The following is a 24,081-nucleotide window of genomic DNA, read 5'->3' on the forward strand; positions in this document are numbered from 1 at the left end:
GATGGTGAGCCAGGATGCACAATACTAGGACCCTGAAACTGCAGATGCTTAATGGAACTCAGCCATTTTTTGTATTTACGCCTGTGCTTTTCAAAGTGTGTTCTCTGATACAGGTGTATTCATAACACAAACATCATATTTTAATATTCAAACGATTTCATCTACCGTAATTTTCGGACTATAAGGCGAACCTGAATATAAGCCGTAGCAGCTAAATTGAATGATGTGTACATATATAAGCCGCACTGGACTATAACTGTACGTCTACACTACAGGCATCAAAAAATGCTTTCAACGCTTCGCCCATTCACTTGAATGGGGTGACGTAGAAGATTTTTAATTTTCGCCGAACTGCATTGTGGGGAGCATGGCATGGCTTTGCAAGCATCACGAGCATCTATCGGCATCAAAAGTTGAACAAGGCTCGATGCTTGGCATCAGCCAATCAAATCCCGTTTATGCAAATCCCGCCAGTGCAAGCGCAGCCAATCAAACCGCGTGCAAGCTGGGAGAGCCAGACCGCAGTTCATTTCCTCATATTCCAAACGAGATATTACGGTAGCAAATCACCCGGTTCTTTACGACCGGAACTATTTACCGGGATACAAACCGGAGGAACCAGGCATGGAGGGAGGTGGCAGAGACAGTGGGTGAAACTGATAGTTGTTTCGCCTGTTTGGAGAGTTTATATCCAGTTTACTTCGTTTTAACATTGCTATTGCTTTGTATGTCGGGGGCGGGAGATTCATGTGATTGGTTGCTCGCAAAAAATCGCCAAGCTTCAGACACACCCAGCTTCAAGATTTTTTCATGCCTGTAGTGTAGACGGGCCGTAAGCCGCAGGTGTTTTAATGTTTAATTACCATATTTAAGGGTTTGTGCACAGAGGGGATTGTCGGGAAAGAGATGGCTGTTTGAGGAAGCTCCCATTTATTAACATTTCAACAAACAAGTTGCATATTTGCATAACGTATTCAAGTGTTACCATTTAGTGCAATATTAGCTACAGAACATGTACTGTGCTGTGTAAACTGTACTGTATCACATAGCGTTTCAGACAGACAAACTTTTCAACTTTCAAACTTTAACGGTGCGCTCCCAGCGCACGTACCGGCAGTGATCTACAGCAGTGGTTTTCATCCAGTGGTACGGGGACAAAGTGTCTCACTCTCGTAATGTCCGTCTGTTTTGCTCTCGTTCTGTCTCTCGTACCACTCTCGGTTCCACTTTTACTTTTGCGCGCTACCTGTCTCACTCTTTTCCGGCCTCCAGCTTTTCCTGCTGGAGCCCGCCGCTTAAAGGTGGGGGGCGCGGATCGGCCATAGAGCCCATAGAGTTAAAAGTGGTGGACTGTAACCTGTAAAATCCATAGATTTACGAGGTCCCCTAGTGGCCGTTAGCTGTAAGAATACGTAGATTAGCTGCACCGTTATATAAGCCGCAGCGTCGAAAAATGGGAAAAAAGGCGCGGCTTATAGTCCGAAAATTACGAAAAAATAGTTGAAATTGGTTGTCTATTGTTACGTCCCAACTAGGGGAAGAGGAATGCAACACACACCAGTATGGAATTGGTATTAATTATAAGTGTTTATTTAAAACAGCTGTGAACAAAATGGCAGGCAAGCAGCCTGAAACAAACAAAGGCGCCAAAAGGGCACAGGTTGACAAATAACCAACTAAAGGAGGACTCAAAAAGGGAGTCTTAAGACATACAGGGAAAATACATACTAATATACTAAATAAGGAACGAAACAAAACCTCACTCTAAAAGTGGTACAACTAACACAGAGAATCTATACAACACCACAACTAAACTACAGGCAACCGTCACCGAATCCTAAACTATTCTCTAAACACTAACTAAGCTACTCTACACTCTAACTACCCACACAAGTTTAACCCCAGAACAGAGAGCAAGTAGCGAGAGGCATCTGTCCACATACAGAGCCTCCAGAATGAGGATTGTCCCCAAGCTTTGTAGTCATCTCCAGCAGGTGTGCGCCGGCTGTGAGCTGCGATTGGAGTGCGTCGGGCCCGGCGTGCTCCAATCGCAATCTTCAGGAGGCGGACCAGGAGATGGGAGCCAATACCGGGAGGGCAACCGCACAGCTCATTTAGATAGAACACACAGCTGAAAACACTCAGACGACCAGGAAGGCAGCAGCCGTAACATCTATGAAAAATAGAAAAATAGTGAATGATCTAACAAATTAATGGTCTTTTAAGCAAATTAATTAATTTAACAGAATCACATTTGATTTCAGAAATATACAAAATAGTGTTCATTTCGTTCATGAGAACTTTGACGAAGTGTGTTTGTGAAGAATATCAATAAGAAAACATTTCCACTATAAATGACGGAACGTTGACTCAAATGTCTCTTGCAAGATATTTAAATGTATACGTCCTTATAAGACAGTTCATCCATATAAGAAAACAAGTTTCTTTCCAATGTCTGATGAATAGACACTATTCATCAGAGGTTCACGATATACATTTGTACCTGTAGGTGGATTTGGTTTGCAGATCAAATACGAGGGATCCATTTAGACACACGTTTTAAAACAACACAGACATCAGGAAGATCTTAATAAATAAAAAAAGAACCCTGTGCTCTATCACATTTAAACACTTTTAAAAAACAGTAGTACAAACATGAACAATACAGCAAGTTAATAAATAAATAGGCATTCCTTCCATAGCATCTGTGTGACAATGCTACAACTTGTTCATTTGTGCGATGGCTGAGAACCATAAACATGATTATATACCGCTAATGTGATGTACAGTGAAATATCTGCCTCTTTAAATGTTAAATGTTCCCATATTTTTACAAGCTAGTCGCGTACTTTTTCTGTCTTACAATTTGTTAAGTCAGTTGAAGATATTATCATATGATAATGTGATTTATTATTATTAATATGAAGACTTTTCTTTTGTTGAATATATAAATATTATCATGAATGGATAAATACTGTATTTTAAAAATACCGTATTCTGTTTTTTCACATTTGTTATTTTTTATTCGTTATTTTTTTAATCGGTTCGAAATAAAAATTGAAATGAAGATGTGGGCCGTTAAATCATACGTTTAAAAATATGACATATTTAAAAAAACTGAGTGGAACTACAATTCATCTGATGCATTGTTAAGGTGCAGCTTTAAAATCATTTTCAAAATAAAGTATATATTGCCAATATTTATTTCCTTTTACGTTTCTAAAATCCTCTAGAGAGGGTTTAATAGAGCTTCAGAATAAACAGAATGCCTAATGAAGGCTGCATTGATATTTTCTAACGACTAGTTTTCTAACTACCTCTGTGTGTTGTTCTGTGATCAGCTGGACCACGAAGATCTGCCTTCCTCTGCGCTCCGAGAGCCATCAGACCAGGAACCTGTTTCATGACGTGCACCCCTCCCTGCTGCTCTTTCTGCACCGCCTGCGCTCCATCTCCATCTACAACCAGGTAGCCTACACTTACTCACTTGTTCACATATATGCAAAACAAACGTCATTGTTGAAATTCTTAAAAAAATCCCTTTTTTTCCTATACCTTCACCACCTGCAGAGTGAGAAGCGCTTTGTGACAATGACTCGGAAGGACCTGAGTCACAACATGTTAGAGGTGGAGCACACGGAGGGAATTGAGCGCTGGCTTGTGGTCAAAACTGTGGTGCAGCCCAAGAAGGTAGGCAGATACACTTTGTTCAAATCTCATTCTCTTGCTTCATTTTCAAGGACATTTATTCTCTCTAGGAGGAAAGGACTTCCTCATTCCGCTCAGTCAAATGATTTCCCTTCCTGTCCCATGTCGTGAAGCTCACTCATTAGACAGGCTTTGGTTGATGTTACCACATCAATTTGGGAATATATGACAAACAAGTCATGCAGTGTGACAGAAAACGATGTTAATGACCTGTCAGTCTGAAACAACACTATAAACCCCACCTCTCTTTCTTCTTCAGTTACCTAGAGGCAGCTTCATATTACCGGCAGTCAGGTTATGTAGAGTAGAAATGCAGCTGAGTGAGAGAAAATATGTTGAGACATTCTGTACTTTAGCTTTCCAGCAGCCCTTTTCCAGGCATCAATATCAATTTCTGTAAGAGTTATGCTTCTTTGTCGGCTGAGTGTGTAATGCTCAATTTGTATTTTGTATTTATTTATCTCATTCCATTTACCGGTAATTTATTTATCTCCTTCAATACTCTCATATATCCTCCTTTTCCCATTATAATGTCACTTATATGTCTATAGTACTATATGTTATCTGAGGGCTTCATCTCTTTTATCTTGCAACGTAAGTCTGTAATGACTCTTTATCTTATCATTCTCTTACCATTCAACTGTTGTCTTCATTTATTTAAAGAGGGCCCATCCTGCTTTCTGGAGTGTTCCCTTTCCTGTAGTGTGTTCTATAGGTTGTTGTGCATGTAAATGTGAAAGGTTCCCTGAGAGAGTTTCTCTCCCACAAACGAGCCCAATAGTAGCACAGTAAAGCACAATTGCAGCACATATTCCCAATTCAAAGCACATTATACGAACCTAAAAACACAAAACGGACACAAAAGCACAAACAAAAGCACAAATACAATCTATAAGGCACAGACAATTAGAAAACAAATGTATAGCCCCTTCTCAGCTTATGATATCTTATTTTATTAGCATTTTATTTGATCTTTGATCTGTTTCTCCTTCAGATCAAAGAAAATGTTGACTCCACCGAGCTTGCTCTGGCTTTCCAGCTCGACAACAACATCACAGAGGGTGACATCGTGTGTCAGCCGCAGAAACAACCTGTGTTTGCTTACCTGCCCCTGCGCAGTTTCGGCTTCCGTTTCATCATCCAAGGTGAGACTGGAGTATGATTTATAGAGCTTTAATGGTTTGTATGAAGAAGAATACATCTAACACTCATTTGGAACTCTTCTTCATGGTAATTTTCTTCAGGGGACTTCGACATCCCTTCCTCTCGTGAAGATGTGGACAGAGACAGCTCGTGGAACCAATGGCTCCGATCTGAGATACCACAACTCTTCCTGAAGGCCATGGATGTCTTCACTGTAAGAACAAGCTATATCTACAGGGCTTTGGGAAATGTCACTAAAAGATCAAACAAGATGAAATACCACTGAAATGATCCCTTTTAGGAAAGCTGGATATATTTGAGTATATTAATACAGTTACATTATGTATAATAAAAGACAAAATATTGATGGTTGAAATGATTTGCGATTAAACAGGTAAGAAATTCAGCATAAAGTGCTTAACTGCTTTTGTTCATTCAGTATTTCCATAGGCTGTTTAATGGAACCCAGCAGACGATTCGAGTTGAAATCTTACGAGGTGTTAGATATTGACATTTTCCTTCTAACTTATGAATAAGAAACAATCAACAGTATTGTTTAAAAGAAAAAACATCTTGAGATTTAAAGAGGATTAGGCAAAGTTAGATTTTTTTGTCTCAACTGTGAAAAATGAAAAAAGTAATATCACTCATTAGTCGTTGGTTATTGTGCTTCTTTTTTCCAGGACCACCCAGAGTTTAAAGGTCTAAAGGGCCTCTGCCAGTTCCTGCAGTTTGTCCCCCTGCCTGATGAGGTGATGGACTTCTTCAAGCCTGTTGCCGGGCAGATCATTCAAATGCTGAAGGGCAAGGCTTTCCTGCCTACACTCAGTTCAGGTATTACTTTCAAATGCAGGTTCTGACATTTTAAAATCACAAAAAACAGCATAAACAAGGCAAAACAATAAATATTCTATAAATGCTGTGATCTCTGCGTTGGTATACTAGCCTATGAAGTCATCGTCTCTAACCCTGTGAATGTTCCCCTTCATGATTCCTCCCCAGATGGTACGATTGTGTACAAGCTGCCGTCCCAAGTGGCCGTCTGTCAGGACGCTGTGATCCGCGATGTGATTGGTGGAGACGAGCTGGAAAAGCATCTGTCTCTCTCCTATCTTCACCCAGGTCTGAGCCCTGCCCCCCCCGCCTCCCTGCTCACTCACCTGGGAGTCCGATACCTGCGGGGATCTGATGTTACCTCGGTAACCACAGCCATGGCCAAGCTGCTGATGGAAGGCACCCATTCAGGTGTGTGTGCTGGAAAGTCAATCCATGTCACTTCAAATTATAGCAGAACAAACCGAGTTATAACTTCTGACAGAATGCAATATGTCATGCAACTGTTAAATAGTTTGTTTATATCCTATCATTAGCTATTTACTTCTTTCGATTGCATTAATGCTTCTTCAGTTATAAAAGTGGTGTTAATATGTGGAGATGATCCTGCTCAACAAAATATAAAGATATCACAAACGTGTGTTTACCTCAGATCTTATTTTGATGATTTCTTAAGAGTTGGGCTGAAAAAATACTTAATCCCTGCACCACTCTATTGAACTTGTTAGATACATATCCACCATAATGGAGCGACAATTAAGTACTGTAGCTCAACTGCTTGTTGCTTTTTACTTATGGTTTTGTACCGTAGATGTGCGTTTGTTAGATACATAAACCCATTCATTTTTTAATTTTAAATAATACATCCAAACTATTTAATGCGATGTAAAATGAATACGTTTTTCTGGCACCAACCCCCTTTTAGACGGTGACCTGCATCAGCTTGCCAAGCTGCTGGTTTGCAACTACCGAGCTCTGGAGCATGGCTACGGAGAGGCAGACTCCATCCTGAAAACCCTCAGGGATTTACCCATAATCCCCCTTGCTGACGGACGTGTGGTTGCACTAAGTGGAGAAGGAGTGTTCTTTCCAATGGAGGAAACCACAACCAAAAAAAAGAAAGGTCAAGCTCAGACTGGTAAATTATATTAAAATACAGTTCTTTTTTAAACGTATATGAATATGTTACCACAGTTAATAATAGTTAGTTTTCACAGTGATATTTTAAATCTCAAATGCTAATTTGGCAGGAACCCCCTTTCCATTGCTCCATCCGGCAAGGGCGAATCATTTAGCCTCATAAACATGAACAGGTGTTCTCTGTTTCTGAAAGCATTTTATTAGATTGCTTTAAGTTTGAATTTGGCATAGTGCTAAATCAAAAACGCAAAAAAAGGTCCACTGCTTCTATTCAACATGACAATATGACAAATCACATGGTTAATCCTTGATACAGTTAAGTGTGTGAGTACACTTCTATATACTTGTGTAAGTGTGTAAACGTTTAAATAATACTGTTTTATTTTTCAAGTGAGGGACATTGGTTTTCCAAAAAACTATTAGCTGAGATCTCTAGATAATTAAAATAGGCAGAGTACACAGTCTATAGGTGCATGTAGAATTTAAAGAGAATTTTGAACAAGACAGGTGAGTGTTTAGTATATTTCTGTGCAGATTATTATTACCCAGCACCTGCAAAGAATAAATCACTGTGCATGAGCCTACTGATGACACAGTGCTAAATCAGCCATGCCAACAACAAGAACAAACAGAGAGAGCAGGAAAAGCAGTCAGATATAGTGCGGTACAGTTTCACAGGTATTCAGTTTACAAAAATGTGGCTAACCGATGAAGAAAAACAAAAATAGATAAATATCTATCACCTTGGCGATGGGGAGAGGCGCACATGTAACACTTTCCATCTGTGCTCATAAACCTTAGCAGTGAAAAACTAAACTTGAAGAAACTGAAAGATGAAGGTGTGAATACGACAGATTGATACAAATGACACCTTATTATTCTCTTGTGATAAACTGACATTGTTATTCGGGCTGTTAAACAGGTAAAATATTTCCCCAGTGTCTGAGAAGTTCTATAAATAGAGCCGGTTGTTAAGACTCTCACGTCTCTAAGAATAAGCAGACGTACAACCCCCTCAGTTCAGAACATGCTGAAGCGGAGGCCGTGTTGTGCGTCATCACAAAACAGTACCCAAAGCACAGGTTTAGAATGCCAAGCATGAATAATTGATTTTCACACGCTGATGTAAGCATCCTGCCGCTGCACAATGCTGCTTTAATAGTCTTGTATTTTAAGTGGCTCTGTGTATTTATAAACAGCTTATAGTGTTTATTGTGGACTTGGAAGAGAGAATTCTAAATTGAATATCTCCTTAAAAAATCAGGTGAAGTTACTGAACAGATGTGGCATATACAGTTCTATTTTCTGTTATTAACTTACCAATTATTAACTTGTAAATAAATAATCAATGATTCATTTAGTCTAACAAATATGGAAAAACAGGGACATCTTCACACTGCCTGTTTTTCTTATGTTAACCAGTCGTTGCCCATAGATCTACTGTGTTAAAAAAAGAAGAAGCCATAAATCCCACTTTTAAGAGGCAAGGACAATATGTGACATGTCAACAAATTATCAATATCCAAATTGGATTAGTTATTAAACAAATATTTTCAGACAAAGTTATAGTTGGCTTACTGCAGTCATCTTTTAAATAGGAAACCTGGCTTCTTTAATCAGGATACAGAATTCTTCTTATCCCTCGATAGAAATCTTTTTGAAAAATAATGTATTCTTGGCAACGTGCAATGAGTGACTTTACATGTATTTATGTGCATGATAAAGAATTCAGTGTGAAAAATGATGTCCAGAGCAGTGGGATGAAAGGACAGATAATTATAGGTTGTTATGTGTCTTCATCTTCAAAAGGAGGGAACAGGGATTTGAGCCTTTGAAGACCATTTACATGCACACAATCCTATACAACACACTACAGGAGAGGGAACACCAAAAAGCATTATAAGACCTCTTTAGTTAAATAACTAATATATTCAAAATGAGGTCTGCGTTTGTCGACTCTTCATAGGGACTCCTTCCTGGCCTTTGGAAATGTAAAAATGTCTAGCATTGAATCTAATCAATGTATCTTAATCTGTCTCTTGTGATCCCAATAACTTAATGGATGTGCAATTTATCTAATTAATGGTGTTCCCCTTTAAAAAATTACATCCCGGCAGTTATTGATTACAGTAACGTTTCATAAATTCAATTAGGGACATCATTTCAGCCCTTAATAGGGAAACAATCAATCACTTTAAAACCCAAGAAGCATCAGCACGAGCACATCCTGAACAAGCACTTCATTTTCCAAAGCCAGATGAAAATGAGACTGGATATCATTACTCAAAAAGTCTTCCACAAAATAATAAAACTCAGTTATATGCTTCTCATAAATCTGCTGTAAAATAATCAACAAACAAGGCTATGTCTGTGGTGTTGTTTAACAAGCTTTCCTCTCATTTGTTGTCTTTTCATAGGCCCTCTGTCTGCACTGTACAAGGATGTAAATGTGGTCCACCCCTCTCTGCTGAGCTGTGTGGAGCCTCTGGAGAGCCAGCAGGTCCGGGAGCTGCTCAGAAGACTTGGAGTTCACGACCTGGAGCCTCAACAGCTACTGGAGCAGCACATCTACCCTACCATACAGAGCAACAAATGGAAGGTACCATACTGTATAGTACAATAACTGTCACAATCATTATTTTATGCTCAGTTTACATAACAAGTTTTTTGCTTTAAAAACAAGGATCTTTAGGCTCAAATCTCATTTCTGTTTCTTTCTATCTCCCCTTCTTTATTTCATTGTTCTCCACCAGTCAAAGCCTGAAGCAGTGGTGGTGAGTTACCTGGTTTTCATCAAGCTGCATTCCACCTCCAGTCAGGAGTACTCAGACAATGCAGTACCTGTCCTCACCACCAAGGGTCTGCTGTGTCCCGCCAATGAGAGGGTGCACTTCTCTGAAGAGTACGGAAACATCAACCTGCCCAAGAACCTGCCTGGTAAGGAGAAAGTTCTTAATACTGACACAGGTGGAGTCAACAGAGCATGAAGCGTTTGTTCTGTATTCGTCTTGGCCCGAGAAAGCGAGCTAAAAGACTTGTTCCTTACTGTTCCTAGCTGCCTTTTCTTCCTTTTCTTCCTTGGAAATGTGGACATTACCTGTTTGTTGAGTGGTTTTCATGATGAACGTTTTTGTGAGGGTCTGCTTCTATTGTTAGGGTCAAAGAGAGCATTATATCCCTTGGAGGATTGAAGAGAGTTTATTGTATAACAGACATTTAAAGGGAACCTATTATGCAAAATCCACTTTTTCATGTCTTTTATACATAAACATGTGTCCCCTACAGAAGAGATTCTGAAAGTTTCAGGAAAAAAGATTCTCTCACTTTTTGTCCTGATCCATTTATATAAAAACTAGGGATGCTCCGATCGATGGGCCGCCGATCGTTATCGGCCGATATTCACTCTCTGCCGATTGATCGGAGCTCTCTATAAAGGCCGATCAGGAGAGCTGATGAGGAGAGCCGATCACATGACGTAAAATACATGACACTTTTCTCTGTGCACGGCAAAACAAGCTCGCCACAATGGCTTCACCAGTCTAGCAGTATTTTTAAGGTGTCCGAAAATGACAATAAAATAGCCGTACAGTAAATACAGTTGGAACGTAATGCTGTTTCTCCATGTTTAGTTATCACTGACAGAAAGCAGACCCTTCGCAGAAGGCCTGAGAGTTCTGGATAGTTCATAATGTTGCAGGAGGTCAGAAATGTATTTTAGCCCTAAACCATTATATAAGTCGATTAAGTAAATCCAATATGTTATATTTGGTGTGATTTTATGTGAGATTTGATTTATTACCCCTAGAGTTAGCCTCATTTGAAGATTAACTGGTATAAAAAAATAAACATTGCAATGCTTTTTCATATTTATTTCCCATCTATGTTGTCTCCTATGTGCCATTATGTGTCCTTTAAAATAGCCTCTTCTTTGTCCTCCTGTTTATCCGTCTACTTCTGCTCCACCAGGCTGTGATTGGGTGTTGCTGAGTCCCTGCTATGTGCAGACAGACGGCGATGTAGCAGGCTGGAGAGAGCTGTTCAGCACACTGGGGGTCAGAGACGGTCTCGTCATCCGCAAAGAGCGACAAACCCTCACTGCTAAAGAACTGGTGAGGAGGACATCCCTATTATCCCACCCATTTAGGAATCAAAATCCACTCATGCTGCAGAAATGCGATTATCCTGGCTCAAAAAGAGCAGGCCGAGGTCCTGACAGCCCCACCTGTGAGAGCAGATGATAAAGGACAAAGCATGTGTTGCGAAAGGACACAATATTTACTGGTTGCACGGACACCAACTGTTACTCGTCATGGTGAAACAGATTAAAGGATGAAGATATGAATCATTGTGAGTCACACTAGGACTAGAGAGACAATGGCTGCTTTCAGGATGAGCAGGGAAAGCAGGTGACTGATGGGACCCATTGCACATTCCTGCTGCCTCTTTTAGCCCAGGCTACAGCAAGCAGGGATAGCATGTGGATTTGTCACGATACCATTGTGTGACTTATCCTTCATAAAATATGTTTTTATTATCCTGGTGTCATGGGGAATTAACTGTAATACTTCATATTCATTTCAAATGATGATAAACTCTCCTCTCTTAACCGCCCCAAACCAGGCTTCCAGTCCATGGTCTGTGGAAAGTGCAATGTGGCACCAGAAGCCAGGAGAGGGCTTTGTGCTCGATGACTACCCCTGTGAGGAGTTTCAAGCCCTGGCCACCGCCCAGCTGCCCGAACACCTCCTGCTGCAGCAGAGGATGGCCCTGATGAAGCTGCTGGCGACAAACTGGGATACAGGGTAACACACACACAGAACACACACACAGAACACACCCTCACTGCTATAGTCCTTTATGTTTGTTCTGTTAAGTGTCCCATTTGAAAAGCAGGTAGTTTGTTTTAGGACACCTAATGGCTAGAGATAATGGCTTTGGCTTTAGTCAGGTGATAATCCCCATAAATCCAGCTAGGACTAGTGGCCTGTGTCCACATAGTCCCTTTTCTGAGCCAGGTGTCTTTTTTCAATTGTTTCAATGAGGAAAAAGAAAAGGCCCTGCACCCTGTGTCTTATTTCTTAGCGTTGCTAGTATAGATGTGTGTGAGTAGAGGACAGCAATTCAGATAAGGAGGTCAACCAAGCTTGAATACTCATACTGGTAAACAGTGCAAGTACAGAAGTTAGAGATGAATGAGGCTGTGGGACCCTTTTTTTTTTGGATGAACACTGTTTTTGCAATAGTAGCCGGGCTGTAGTGCTAAACAGAGGGCTTCTGTATAGTGACTTTATAAAAGATCATTTCTGTTGCTGTTTATTCCTGGCTGGGTTTCTCTTTTTTGTTTGTGTTGTACAAAACAGAGCTGCAGGTTTCACAGCTTTTTTTCCAAGATGTTTGATTTTAGATGCAACAATTTTTTACGAAAATGTGACTGTTTTGCCTGAAAATAAGCCAGAATTACTAAATATTCCCCAACATGTCATTAGATATATTTAAGAAGACTGGTTGTAAGAAAATAGGACCTTTCAGGTGTTCGTCCCAGGACTGAGACTAGAAGGGCTAGAAGGGGGAAATAAGCTGCAAACATTACAGCTACATTATTTGTAACTATTTTGAAATTGAAAGAACCGTGTATTGTTAAAAAAAAAAGAATCTATACATCCATCATCTTAATTCCTACTTTTACTTAAGAGGTAATACTGTATAAAATAAAATACCCTTTTTTTAAACAGCTCTGTAAGCCATGTTGAGCCATCTATTACACTAGTTAGTTAGACACAAGTTGATAGTACTTTGGAGCGCAGATAAGGATTTCTTAGTGCATTTGTAGGAATGTAGGTCACATAGTGCTGTCACTTTGTTGAATTGTCACAAGTGGCACCAAGATCACTGAACTACAACACAAGAGGCTATAATCCATGCATTGTAGTCATAGGATCAGGAGTGACATGACGTCTTTATCATGTACATTCTTCAGATTTGACTTACAATCACTTTTCTTCTAGACACCGCTACTCTCAGTACGTCAAAGCTCAGGTTCTAGACAGTGACGGACACCCAGTCAAAAACACCAAGTCCTCCTTCTACCACTTCCTGTGTAACCTCGAATGGGTTCCAGCCTATCACCTGCTGGAAGGAGACCAGAAAGACAGAAAGTACCTCCGTCCAAACTCTGTCTACTTGGCCTCACCTGAGATCATCCGCCTGCTGGGGACCCACGTCTGTTATGTGGAAATGGACCCCAGCGAGTTCAGCAGAACTCTCGGTAAAAATGTGTTCATCATCACATTTTTGTTTATCCTATAATTTGTTATTTTGAGAAAGTTACCTAATAAAATATCTGTCTTTTCCTCTCTTTTAGGAATGAGACAAAGCATCTCAGAGGATGATCTGATAAACTACCTGAAGAAATGGTGTGTCAAAGATCAGGAGGATGGCCAGGATTTGGAGGGGGCAGATTTCACTTCAACTGTGGAGCACATCCACAACGTCTACACCTATCTGCATGAGAACTGTAACCAGAACAAGCTGAAGGAGCTGTTCCAGCACAACCCCGCTGTATTTATGGAACACAACAAGTAAATCCTCAGTTGTTTCGACGTACTTTATCAGGTTAATGCCAACATATTGTCACCTGAAACCATACATTAAATTGCGTCCCCAGGCGAAATGATGGCTGGTGTTCCGGGCGTTTCTACCACCTGAAGGATGTGTGCTGGAGTGACTCCACAGGGATGTTCCAGCGCTACAGACCGCTGACTCAGGGGCCAGACAGCGCTGTGCAGCAGCCCAACGTCCTGGGACCCTTCTACAACCCGCTGGAGGGCATGAAACCCTTCTTCACCAGGGTAAGCTCACATCATGTACCTATGTGTAGCCTGGTCATATAAGAGAGAACAGGACACAGCATACATTTTAAGGGTCTTTATTCCCCGACTGCACTCCGGTTGAGAACAGCATTAACACTCTAGTAATGAGTGTAATAATTAGGATACAAGTTGTAAATGGTCCTTTCTGTCTCACAACAATATCAACTGATAAACAATTATCAGTAAACAGCATAGATAGCCTAAACAATAAACAACGGTAATAGCCTCTGCAGCTGAGGATAACAGTCACAAAAGTGCATCAGTATTACCACTTCAGAACAGTACATGCATTAACTAACAATTAATACAGTACAGCATTTATCAACATATATCATTCGCAAAACAGTTTAACATTCACTTTTAATACAAATATTCTGTGAACCGACCTGCAGCACCAAACACTGCGTTGCTTCTCCCCTCTGCATAAGACATGACATACAAAATTCACACACTCCACTTAAAAGGCATTTTAAACATATAATTCCTGAATGTGGTTTTTGTTATGCATATATCTGGTGACTTACGCCGTCCCACTCTCGTGTTGGACCCCGCACGGTGGAGAACACACACACACGTCTTACAAAACTGCGTCTCTCTGTAAAACAACGCTAAAACTACCTGTTCCCGCAAAAAATACCAGTGAGTCGTCTGTCTATGACGTCATGACTGCGCGCCTTTCTGCTGCGCATCTCTGGGTGTAACCAAGCATCTTGAATCTCTTAAAGGAACAGCGTATGATTTATAACAGCGAGTAACTGTCTCCGTTAATAGCTTTTAACCTGGTTACATATGTATAGAATGTTTGTTGACTCCACTGGTTTTCAGTGCCCTATTTGCAGAGAACCAGGGAATGTTATGTGATTTAAGTATTTTGCTATGTTTACTAACTATATACTATACCCAGAATTTGATATCAAGGCTCTGGGTAACATCAGCTCATGTTAAAAAAAACATGCCATGTATTATTTATATATTTTTTTACATTATATTATATAGGCCTATTTATGTTTAAATAATATTAAGAAAACTGTGTAGTGAGATTAGCCTCCTAAGATTGCACAAAATAGTTGTAAAATGTATTTATTATAATATGATCATATTTCTATATTTTAATAGAAAAAGGCAGAAAAAAATGTGCAAAGAAAACAAAAATGTATCAAATTGATCACGAAGAAATACAACAATTATGTTTGCATCAGTCAGTTCTCAAAATATTAAGTGTAATAAAAGCGTAACGACAGTATTTTTGTTAGAAACAAACAATCCTGTGTAGCTGTTATAATGATATTACTAGAGTTTGTGTACTAATTCGTTTTTCAGAAATGCATATGGTAATTGCAGGGTTTTGGGAGTTTAAGGGGAAAATGTTTTTTATGCTAGTTTAATAAAACACCAGAACCAAATTTAAGACCAAAATACACCTTCATCATCTTTGATGACATACTGTATCTTATGTTCAGCTGCTGAATGTGGATCGCAGTCCCAACATGAAGCAGTATGTGGGTCTGTTGGAAGTGATCTGTTCATCATCTCCCATCCCAACTGCTGAGGTGCTACAGGATGTGTCAGTGCTCTATGCCAGACTTGGTAAGGACTTTTAAATAGCTCTGTCTCTGTCCAGTGACTCGCACTGTATGACTCAAACATGTATTTACTCTTAATGCCCTAACTGTCTGCAGCTCATAATGAAATATAATGTAATATATTTCTGCTTTTAACAGCTCAGAAGTGTAAAATTCAAGTGTCTAGTGACCTGGAAAACACCCCTCAGTCCCAGCTCACTCCTGGGTACTGCTCCACGTTGAAGGGTGAGTAATGCATACAAGTTCATGTTGCAAATCCACCCCTGTACCTTTGTTTATATGTGTCATCGTGTTGGCCTGAGTATATACTGGCTTCCAAACTGTGTGTAAGTGAGGATGCAGATGGTGAGGCAAAGACACTGCATTAGGTGTCGGAAACATCCATAAATCTGCTTAGAAATCATAGACCTAAAATGGCCCATATGGTTCAATCAGCTTATGGTATGTTCAACTTAAAAGCATAAGCTAAATAATCTTTGATTACCCTTTTGGGTTATGAGTTGTGAACAACTAGTCAGGATTCTCTGGTGAAGCATTCTCTGCTTGTTAGTCCGTGGCTGACATTAACATTGATACCTATACATATTCATAAACTTAAACTGTATGATAACATCGTCATTACCAAGATAATGGTTTGGTAGAAGTTTCTGACCTTAAATATTTCTCAAATATTGAAAAATAATATCATAAGGAAATAAACGCATTCAACAGCTCATAACCTGCGATAATTCTGGAGGAGTAGATGTCATCTGGAAAAGACTCTAAGAGACTAATGCCTTCAACTGACCCTGGTTGTCCTTTTTTGGTTGTTCAGGTATGGTTTCCGATAAAAGGGTCTTCCCCACCAAGGATAACAGCTGGGTGAGCCTGGCATGCAAACCCATGATTGCTGACAACCGAGAGGTGGAAAAGATCTTCAAACCTCACAAGCAGGTCTGTCTGCTCAACCTGCCTCCAGCAGAGAAGAAGATGGCTCCCGGGACCAAGGCCGGGAAGTTTGGTACTGTTCAGAGTATATTTGTCATTGTACTTCATGACATTTCACCAAACCCAGACTGGAGAATAAGACTTGTGTTGTATTTGTTTGCCTCCCAGGTCAGTCAGTTCCGGGTGAAAGAGCTAACACCACATTTTCATTCAACGAGAGGGACCGATTTTTGTTCCTGGAGATCTGTGGGATCCGTCTGCTGTCCCAGTGTGTGACGACTGAGCCTCAGACGGAGAACCTGAGACCCTGCCCGCCCATGCAGTCCATGGTGCACTTTGTGATACCCTACATCCAGAGGTTCCTGTACCACCACGACGAGCTGGCTGAACTCTACCCAGATCTGATCGCCAACAACATTGGACAGAAAATCAAGAGACTTTCCTTTGGACAGGTGAGAAAGTCACACTTAGCTTTAGAGCTGTAACACCTGGAGGTGGTTCCATACAGTATGTGGTTTGTTTACTAAAAGGAGCAATATTATGCTTTTTATCCGGTAACCCCTTCCTGTAGTGTGTTTATATGATTTATTATGATTACACATGCTTGTAATCCCCTACAAAATTGGTAAGTGTGCTTCCTGTATTTCCTTTTTGTGTTCATTTAGGCTACTTTTTGTAAAAAACAAAAAAACAGTGTTTGCTTTTCAATGCATGTATTAAACTCCATTTATGAATCCACAGAAAGTAATAAGGTTAGATGACTTAAACACAGTAACCCTGCATTCCTGTCCACAGGTGGGCAAGCTGTACATCCTCTACCAGCTGGAAGTGGTTGACAGTGAGGAGCTGGTGGTGGAGCTGGTGGATGTGATCTGTCTGCTGAAGGACGAGAAGGAGCTCTACATCCAGAAAGATCACCTCTCAGCCAAGCTGGACATCTGCAGGTGTGTGTGGAAAGAAATGCCTACTCTCCCGAACAAATGCACTTTCCCACATCAATACAAGCACATCAATATTCCCAATATTCCCACTTCTGACATACTTACAACGTATTTACATATAATTGTATATTTCCCAACAACTATACACAGATACAATGCGTATTCCTGTTGGGTTCTCTGCATATGTTTGGGGTAAAGGTCAGAGTGTTTGTACAGTTGCGCTGAATCAACCTTTATTTTAAAAATGTAAAAGCATAAGAATGTGATTCACAATCGTTTCACTTTTCTTTAAATAAGTTCTTAACTAAAATGTAATGTATTTTATTAGTAAAATGCTTAGAAAACAATATTTGACCAATAAGAAATGAAGATAGAGAAAAGTTTAGTCTTTTATTAAGTATCTAAAGTCCTGCTGGCACTATTATATATTAATACATTCAATATGGAAACAATAGAAAGGCTGATCAAATATGACAGAAACAGTCAAACAAATCGGGTATATGTTTTTCAGATGTGATTCATCATTTTTTCTTCTTTTTCCAATATAAAAATCTGTATTGTCGTTAGCTTCTGACTTAGCGCTTGGACCCTGGATCGTTTCTTTTTATGCATGAAATTGACTGTTAGGAGTATCAGCAGAAATCCTGGACTGAAGTATAAGACTATACTAAGTTAGTTTGTAAATGTTACCCAGTCTTTCATTTCATTTTGATTTGTTCCGTTCATGGTATGCACAACTTAATGTATAACAATTATTTACAAAACATGTCTCTATAAACACACCATACCCGAAAGGAGCAGGGAGAAGAGAATAATCGTATATTACCTGCCCCTTTCTCTAAATAAATAAATAGATGGCCTATCCTTCATATTTTCTTATTCACAGCCAATCATAACAGTATCATAGGAAAGTAAGAGAAACACAAAAACGAAGAAGGTAGAAGGGGGAATAAGTCTGATAACTTATATGTAATCCTGTGTGTGTGTGTGTGTGTGTGTGTGTGTGTGTGTGTGTGTGTGTGTGTGTGTGTGTGTGTGTGTGTGTGTGTGTGTGTGTGTGTGTGTGTGTGTGTGTGTGTGTGTGTGTGTGTGTGTGTGTGTGTGTGTGTGTGTGTGTGTGTGTGTGTGTGTGTGTGTGTGTGTGTGTGTGTGTGTTTCAGGGAGCTGGTGAAACTGTTCTGCACAGAGAGCAGCCACAGAAAAGACCTGATGCATTTCCTGAGCGGCCTGATAACCTCTCTCGATGTGAGTGATAAATGATCCCTCCTCACATTGACCACTAATCCACAGCCAGTGATGTTGCTCTTCGCTTGCTCGCGGCCTTTCATCCTGTCATCTTTCCTGACACACACACACACACACACACACACACACACACACACACACACACACACACACACACACACACACACACACACACACACACACACACACACACACACACACACACACACACACACACACACACACACACACACACACACACTCCTAGCACCACAGAGCTGACTAGCTAGAACAAATCGGCCATTTCCCTGGAGGGAGTAACGTTTACATTACATGGCCATTTGCTCTCATCTCTGTAGAGCGGTACCTCAGCAGTGTAGAGTATCTTATGTGTGTTTTTTTGTGCAGCAGCAGAACTGGGTTGCAATATAAAACCAATAATACATTCTAGATATAAAACAGTGTGTCTGGATTAACCAAAGTAAGTAAACTGGCATTTCTGACTGATATTGGATGTGATTCTGAATCATGCATTCCTGATACTCTGGAGTATGTAGGGGAAGTTGCGTCCAGATCTTCCTCTTAACTCAATATATCTGCTTATATTTTTCCAGGGAATTGATCAAACAGTTAATGGCAGCAGATGTTTATCAGGTCAGAGATGCCACTTCGTTTATTGGCAAGAGAATCTGAGACGAGAAACCAAAATCTGCTCAGCTCTGATCCTTACTCAGCAGACCTTTTAGTAAATCCTGACTGGATCCGTACTGCATGTTGATCCTCAGTTTTTGTATGTCTGACTAAAAGTCACGATAAAAGTTTGATGCTTTATATATCTCTCTTCTTATACGGCATTAAGAAAGACTTCAATACAAAAACAGTGATATGTCCTACATCAAGATAAGATAAAAATGTTGCTGGAGAGTGTCATTCATTATTGTGTTTGTGTTTGCAGGACGAAAGATCTCTGAAGAGATACTTGGCCAAGGAGGACATCAGAGAGCTGCCCAGTGAGGAGGAGCTGTGGGAGGTGCCCGAGCCAGACATTATCCTGGAAAGAGGTACACTCACAATACAGCCGTCACTGCACTAAAAGCAAGGAAGGATAAACTAAATAATATTCTATTACAAATTACAAGTTCATTCTTATGCTAATCCTTATGCTTTTTGTGGTTTTCCCTCTCCTGTAGTGTGTCATATGCGTAGGTTTTAGTGCATGTAAACGGTCTACAAAGGCTAAAGTCCCTGTGTTCCCTCCAGAGGGACTTTCTCTCATCACATCACTATGTAACACTAGGGTTTTATTGGCTAGCGCTCCAACACATTGAACGTGAACATCTCTTAGCGGTTGACCAATCACAACAGAGCTGGCCAGCTAACCAATCAGAGCAGACTGGGCTCTGGTTTCAGGCAGGGGGTGAAAAGAGGAGCTGCAGCACAGGCAGTATGAGAATAATAAAGAGCTCTTTGAACATTAAAGCATATATATAATGAAGGGGTTCTTTGCCACAGAGAAATAAGAAATATCAAGCTTTCAATACTACACTGCAAATCTATTGGTGAAATATAAACTGTATGGGTGAGATTTGAAAGATTAATGTCTTCAGCAGAAGCAGAAATATCCATTAATGTGTTTAATTTACAGGCGATTATTGTTTTGTTGGAGTTCAATCTCTCATTTATATATACAGACGATTATTAAGTGTTGACAATGTTCTGAAGATGAAGAGGAGAATACATAACTGAGGTGCAGAACATCATGCTGCTCTGCTATATCTGGAGCATGAGATGAATCCCAACAAGACTTCCTCTCTGTCTCTGTATCTGCAATCCTCTCTGTGACACGCGTCCCAATTCCCATTATCATTTCATAACATTCAAAGTGTTTCTCTCCTCAGTCGCAGCCCTGCCCAACACACACACACACACACACACACACACACACACACACACACACACACACACACACACACACACACACACACACACACACACACACTCAGAGATAGATAACCGCCATCACATATGCTAATTCAGGTTTATTCACTGTTGTGTGCGGTGACATAAAAGAGCAGCTGTTGCCGGGTCTCAAAGAGCGAGGGAAGCAGATTCCTCCCTGCAGCAAAAAGCACACGCACACACACACACACACGCACACACACACACACACACACACACACATACACACATACACACACACACACACACACACACACACACACACACACACACACACACACACACACACAGGGATTAACATGATCAAAGGACTTTTTTACGGCACTGAACCAGGCTAATATGATCGGTGCTTTACAACTTTCTTCTCGTCTTCTACTCCTTAGGTTTTAATGCCCTAAACATGTTGTTGTTACAGCGCCATCAAGGAGTTACTCCTCCATGAGTTCCACAGAGGAGCCCCCTCACCCCCCACAGGAGGATGGGGAGCCAACGCTGGTTTGCTGGCCCCCTAGAGCATCTTTGCAGAGCACTGGAGGCAGCCGCACTGGTACTGGGAGAAGCATATGCTTGTTTAGGCATTCTTTCAAATGGGAACGTACCTTTCTAATGTCCTGTGTGCACCAACAGGTCAGACAGACAACGGTGTGGTGGATGCAGTCATGAAGATGTGGCCCCCTCCCGCTGGGCCTAAAGACAGGGACCCAGAACTGGACAGAGGAAGCAGCCATGGCCCCCCCAAGAGTCCCAGCAGCTACGAGGACAACCAGTCCCAGAGGAGCATGAGCAGACTGTCAGACCAGCCCGGCCCCCAGAGGGTCCTCAGCCCATCAAGCCACCCTCACCCTGCTGCTGGGACCCCCAACACACTCCCACCTTCAGGTGAAACACCCTTCTGTCTCTTACTGGCAGCGTTCATACGGTTTGAAGTGACTTGGGAAACCCTGCGAATATAATCATCACAGAAGAACGTTTAAAATAAAGGCTGCACTGTTTATAATGGATCCTATTACTCTGTCTAATCTAAAGGCCAGGATTGAAATCACATCATAACGAGATCAAAATCAAACTGGTGACAATGATCTTGGGTGGGTTGCATTTGTTATTGGTTATAACAAAAGTTACAAAGTAATAAGTTATGAATTGCATATTGGGTAATACGTTTATATTTTTCATTTTATCAATCCATTGGACTGGGTTCAGGCTAGGGCGACACAATATGGAACAATTAACTAATTGTATATTTTGACTAATATTTTAATTGTTATATTTTATATATATGTATTTAGTACAGGGAACTTTAATTTGTTTGAAACATTATTGTTCAAAAACCAGAAAAGGATATTTCTATTAAGTCTTTAGAATATCATTTGTAGACAATAAATAACAGAATGAAATGTTCACATGTCCAAATATTGGTGTTTTGCACTAGTCCATATTGCGGACACTTGGACTAATAGTGCAGCCTTGGGTCAAGCTGCCCACATGCTCCATCGGTCAGTTACCCATGGTGTTCCCTGCAGGGATGAATACATCTCTAGGATCAAGTGTTTTTAGTTGTTACAAACCACAACATTCTCAAGAAATAAAAACACACAACTCTCACTCACTTTTCTATAAAAGATCATTTGATTAAGTGTATGGGTAACTAATCAACATTTGATACACATATTTATATTCCTCTACAAAGGCTCAAAGTACCCTCCCCAAACATGAAAAAGATTAACATTGAACACTGTGTGTGGAGCTGAAGAGGAAGAATGCTTGCAAGATCCACAAGTTAAAGAGCCAAAGAGTGATGTAATATATGAGGGTGGGAGGTGTGGGAGGTGTGGGTGTATCTGCTCAGCTTCGTTCTGCCTATCCTGTGTTAAAGTCTTCCATTTGGTGTCGTCTGTCACCTACAGAGCGCAGCCAGCAGAGTGAGGCAAGCCTGGCTGCTCCCAGACCAGCACCGAGTCTTCAATCTGCACCGCCTGCTGAGACAGCCAACCAGCAGCCTGCTCCAAACAGCCTGTAGGCCTCTTACCCTCGTCCCAAAGCGTTTACATAGAAAACTAATGTTGATTTCTGCTGTTAATCCCAAGTCTCTCATTCTCCTTCTTTTTCCTCTTTCCTCTCTAAATGGACTCCAGAAGTGCTGTCCCTGACGCTGTGGTGCTCCCCAGCATGTTCCAGGGGGCTGCAGAGTCCCAGCGTCCCCCTCTGAACCTGGACTTCCCCCTCTGGAACAAACTGCAGCCTCCTCATGCCACCCTGGAGGACATGGAGCTCACCTGCCAGAGACCCACCACCGTCAGTATATACACTTGTAGTGGTTTGACAAAAACCCTACAAAGGGTCCCTAAAGGGGAACCTTAAGCACATGCCCCTCTTAACCAGTTAATTGTTTCTCATTTCACACATTTGAGCAAACACATCTCTTTAAATGCAGAACAAAATAATACATTCAACAGTTCAAATGACCAGTCAGTCCCACGTGAGTCAAGGTGTGTGTGTGCAGAGTTCCTTAAAAATAGTGAAAACAAATGATATAATCTGCAAAGCTCCGTGCCAGGCTTTTTTGCATAGTCTACTCTTAATCTAAATCAATAATCCACTTCATGTGCACGTTACATGTGCTGCTTATTCACCTTTTAGTGTTGGCAAGATTCTATTTTTCCTGAATGATGGGGTTTGAATACACTGCATCCAACATTTTGAACATGTCACAACATTTCACTTCCTCCCAAAAATAAGATAGAATATAGTCAATAGAAAGAAAAAAGAAATGTCAGACATAAAGCAATGTATTTGAAACACACACACACACACACACACACACACACACACACACACACACACACACACACACACACACACACACACACACACACACACACACACACACACACACACACACACACACACACACACACACACACACACACACACACACACTGTTGACCTGATTTTCTAATCTGTGCTCTGCTCCCGTAGGTGGTGTTATCTGAAGACCCGGTGGACGCGTCAGCAATCGGAGAGTGGGGGGAGCAGCTGGTCAACTCCTTCCTGTGCCACTGGAGAGACAGCGCAGACCCCGGGCGCCCCGCACACATCCTGTGGTGCAACGACAGCGGAGAGAGCGGGACGCCCTACGACTTCAAGCTCACGTTGGGACCTGAAGGGGGCCCGGGGGTGGTGTACGTGGAGGTGAAGTCGACTATAAAGAAAGAGAAGTCGTTCATCAACCTCTCGGCCAACGAGCTGGACTTCGCACTGAAAGAGAAGGAGCGCTATCACATCTTCAGAGTGTACAGCGCCGGGGACGCTCACAACGTGCGCCTGTGTCGCATTCAGAACTTGGCGCAGCACCTCCACACTAAAGACCTGTCCCTTTACCTGTTTGTATAAGTCCTTTTAATGTTTGTGGAGATATTTGCACTATACCAACTTACACCACAAGCACAGGCTAACGTGTGCTCACAGTTGATCCTTATTGCACTGATAGTGTTTGTTTTGATGTTCCTATGCCTCTATCTATTGTAGGTTTTTTAATGAGAAAAACAAGTGCCCATTCCTTTTTCTTTCTGTCCAAAATATTTTTAAAACTGTTTTAAGAATGTACTATTTTAAAGTGGACGTACTGAATGTTTTTATTCCTTTTTAATTACCTCACCTTTACTCTAGCATTCCTTTAGAATAAAATCCTTTTTCTGGAACCTGAATGATGTGACTCATTTTGTTTTTTTATTCCTCAAAGAGGACGTATTGTGG

General features: G+C 40.9%; 1 protein-coding gene across 5 annotated transcripts in view; it reads left to right on the top strand.

The window, feature by feature from the left end:
• The window catches only part of LOC307024735 (uncharacterized protein), a 49,330-nt gene extending 25,298 nt beyond the window's left edge, over positions 1 to 24,032 (top strand). For all 5 annotated transcript variants that reach the window (XM_079659102.1, XM_079659104.1, XM_079659105.1 and 2 more), the window contains 26 exons: positions 3,342 to 3,468; positions 3,571 to 3,690; positions 4,703 to 4,853; positions 4,953 to 5,065; positions 5,535 to 5,685; positions 5,854 to 6,096; positions 6,611 to 6,823; positions 9,243 to 9,424; positions 9,579 to 9,762; positions 10,792 to 10,934; positions 11,446 to 11,627; positions 12,831 to 13,090; positions 13,187 to 13,403; positions 13,490 to 13,673; positions 15,155 to 15,281; positions 15,416 to 15,502; positions 16,092 to 16,277; positions 16,373 to 16,656; positions 17,000 to 17,148; positions 18,306 to 18,390; positions 19,325 to 19,430; positions 20,744 to 20,875; positions 20,956 to 21,207; positions 22,233 to 22,341; positions 22,464 to 22,620; positions 23,305 to 24,032. In XM_079659102.1, coding sequence (XP_079515228.1) covers positions 3,342 to 3,468; positions 3,571 to 3,690; positions 4,703 to 4,853; positions 4,953 to 5,065; positions 5,535 to 5,685; positions 5,854 to 6,096; positions 6,611 to 6,823; positions 9,243 to 9,424; positions 9,579 to 9,762; positions 10,792 to 10,934; positions 11,446 to 11,627; positions 12,831 to 13,090; positions 13,187 to 13,403; positions 13,490 to 13,673; positions 15,155 to 15,281; positions 15,416 to 15,502; positions 16,092 to 16,277; positions 16,373 to 16,656; positions 17,000 to 17,148; positions 18,306 to 18,390; positions 19,325 to 19,430; positions 20,744 to 20,875; positions 20,956 to 21,207; positions 22,233 to 22,341; positions 22,464 to 22,620; positions 23,305 to 23,718 — 4,558 coding nt within the window. In that variant the 3' untranslated portion in view covers positions 23,719 to 24,032. The remainder of the gene's footprint in view (positions 1 to 3,341; positions 3,469 to 3,570; positions 3,691 to 4,702; positions 4,854 to 4,952; positions 5,066 to 5,534; positions 5,686 to 5,853; positions 6,097 to 6,610; positions 6,824 to 9,242; positions 9,425 to 9,578; positions 9,763 to 10,791; positions 10,935 to 11,445; positions 11,628 to 12,830; positions 13,091 to 13,186; positions 13,404 to 13,489; positions 13,674 to 15,154; positions 15,282 to 15,415; positions 15,503 to 16,091; positions 16,278 to 16,372; positions 16,657 to 16,999; positions 17,149 to 18,305; positions 18,391 to 19,324; positions 19,431 to 20,743; positions 20,876 to 20,955; positions 21,208 to 22,232; positions 22,342 to 22,463; positions 22,621 to 23,304) is intronic.
• Positions 24,033 to 24,081: the final 49 nt, after the last annotated feature.

The sequence above is a fragment of the Notothenia rossii genome (assembly GCF_949606895.1).
Source record: "Notothenia rossii genome assembly, chromosome: 11".
Classification (NCBI taxonomy): domain Eukaryota; kingdom Metazoa; phylum Chordata; class Actinopteri; order Perciformes; family Nototheniidae; genus Notothenia; species Notothenia rossii.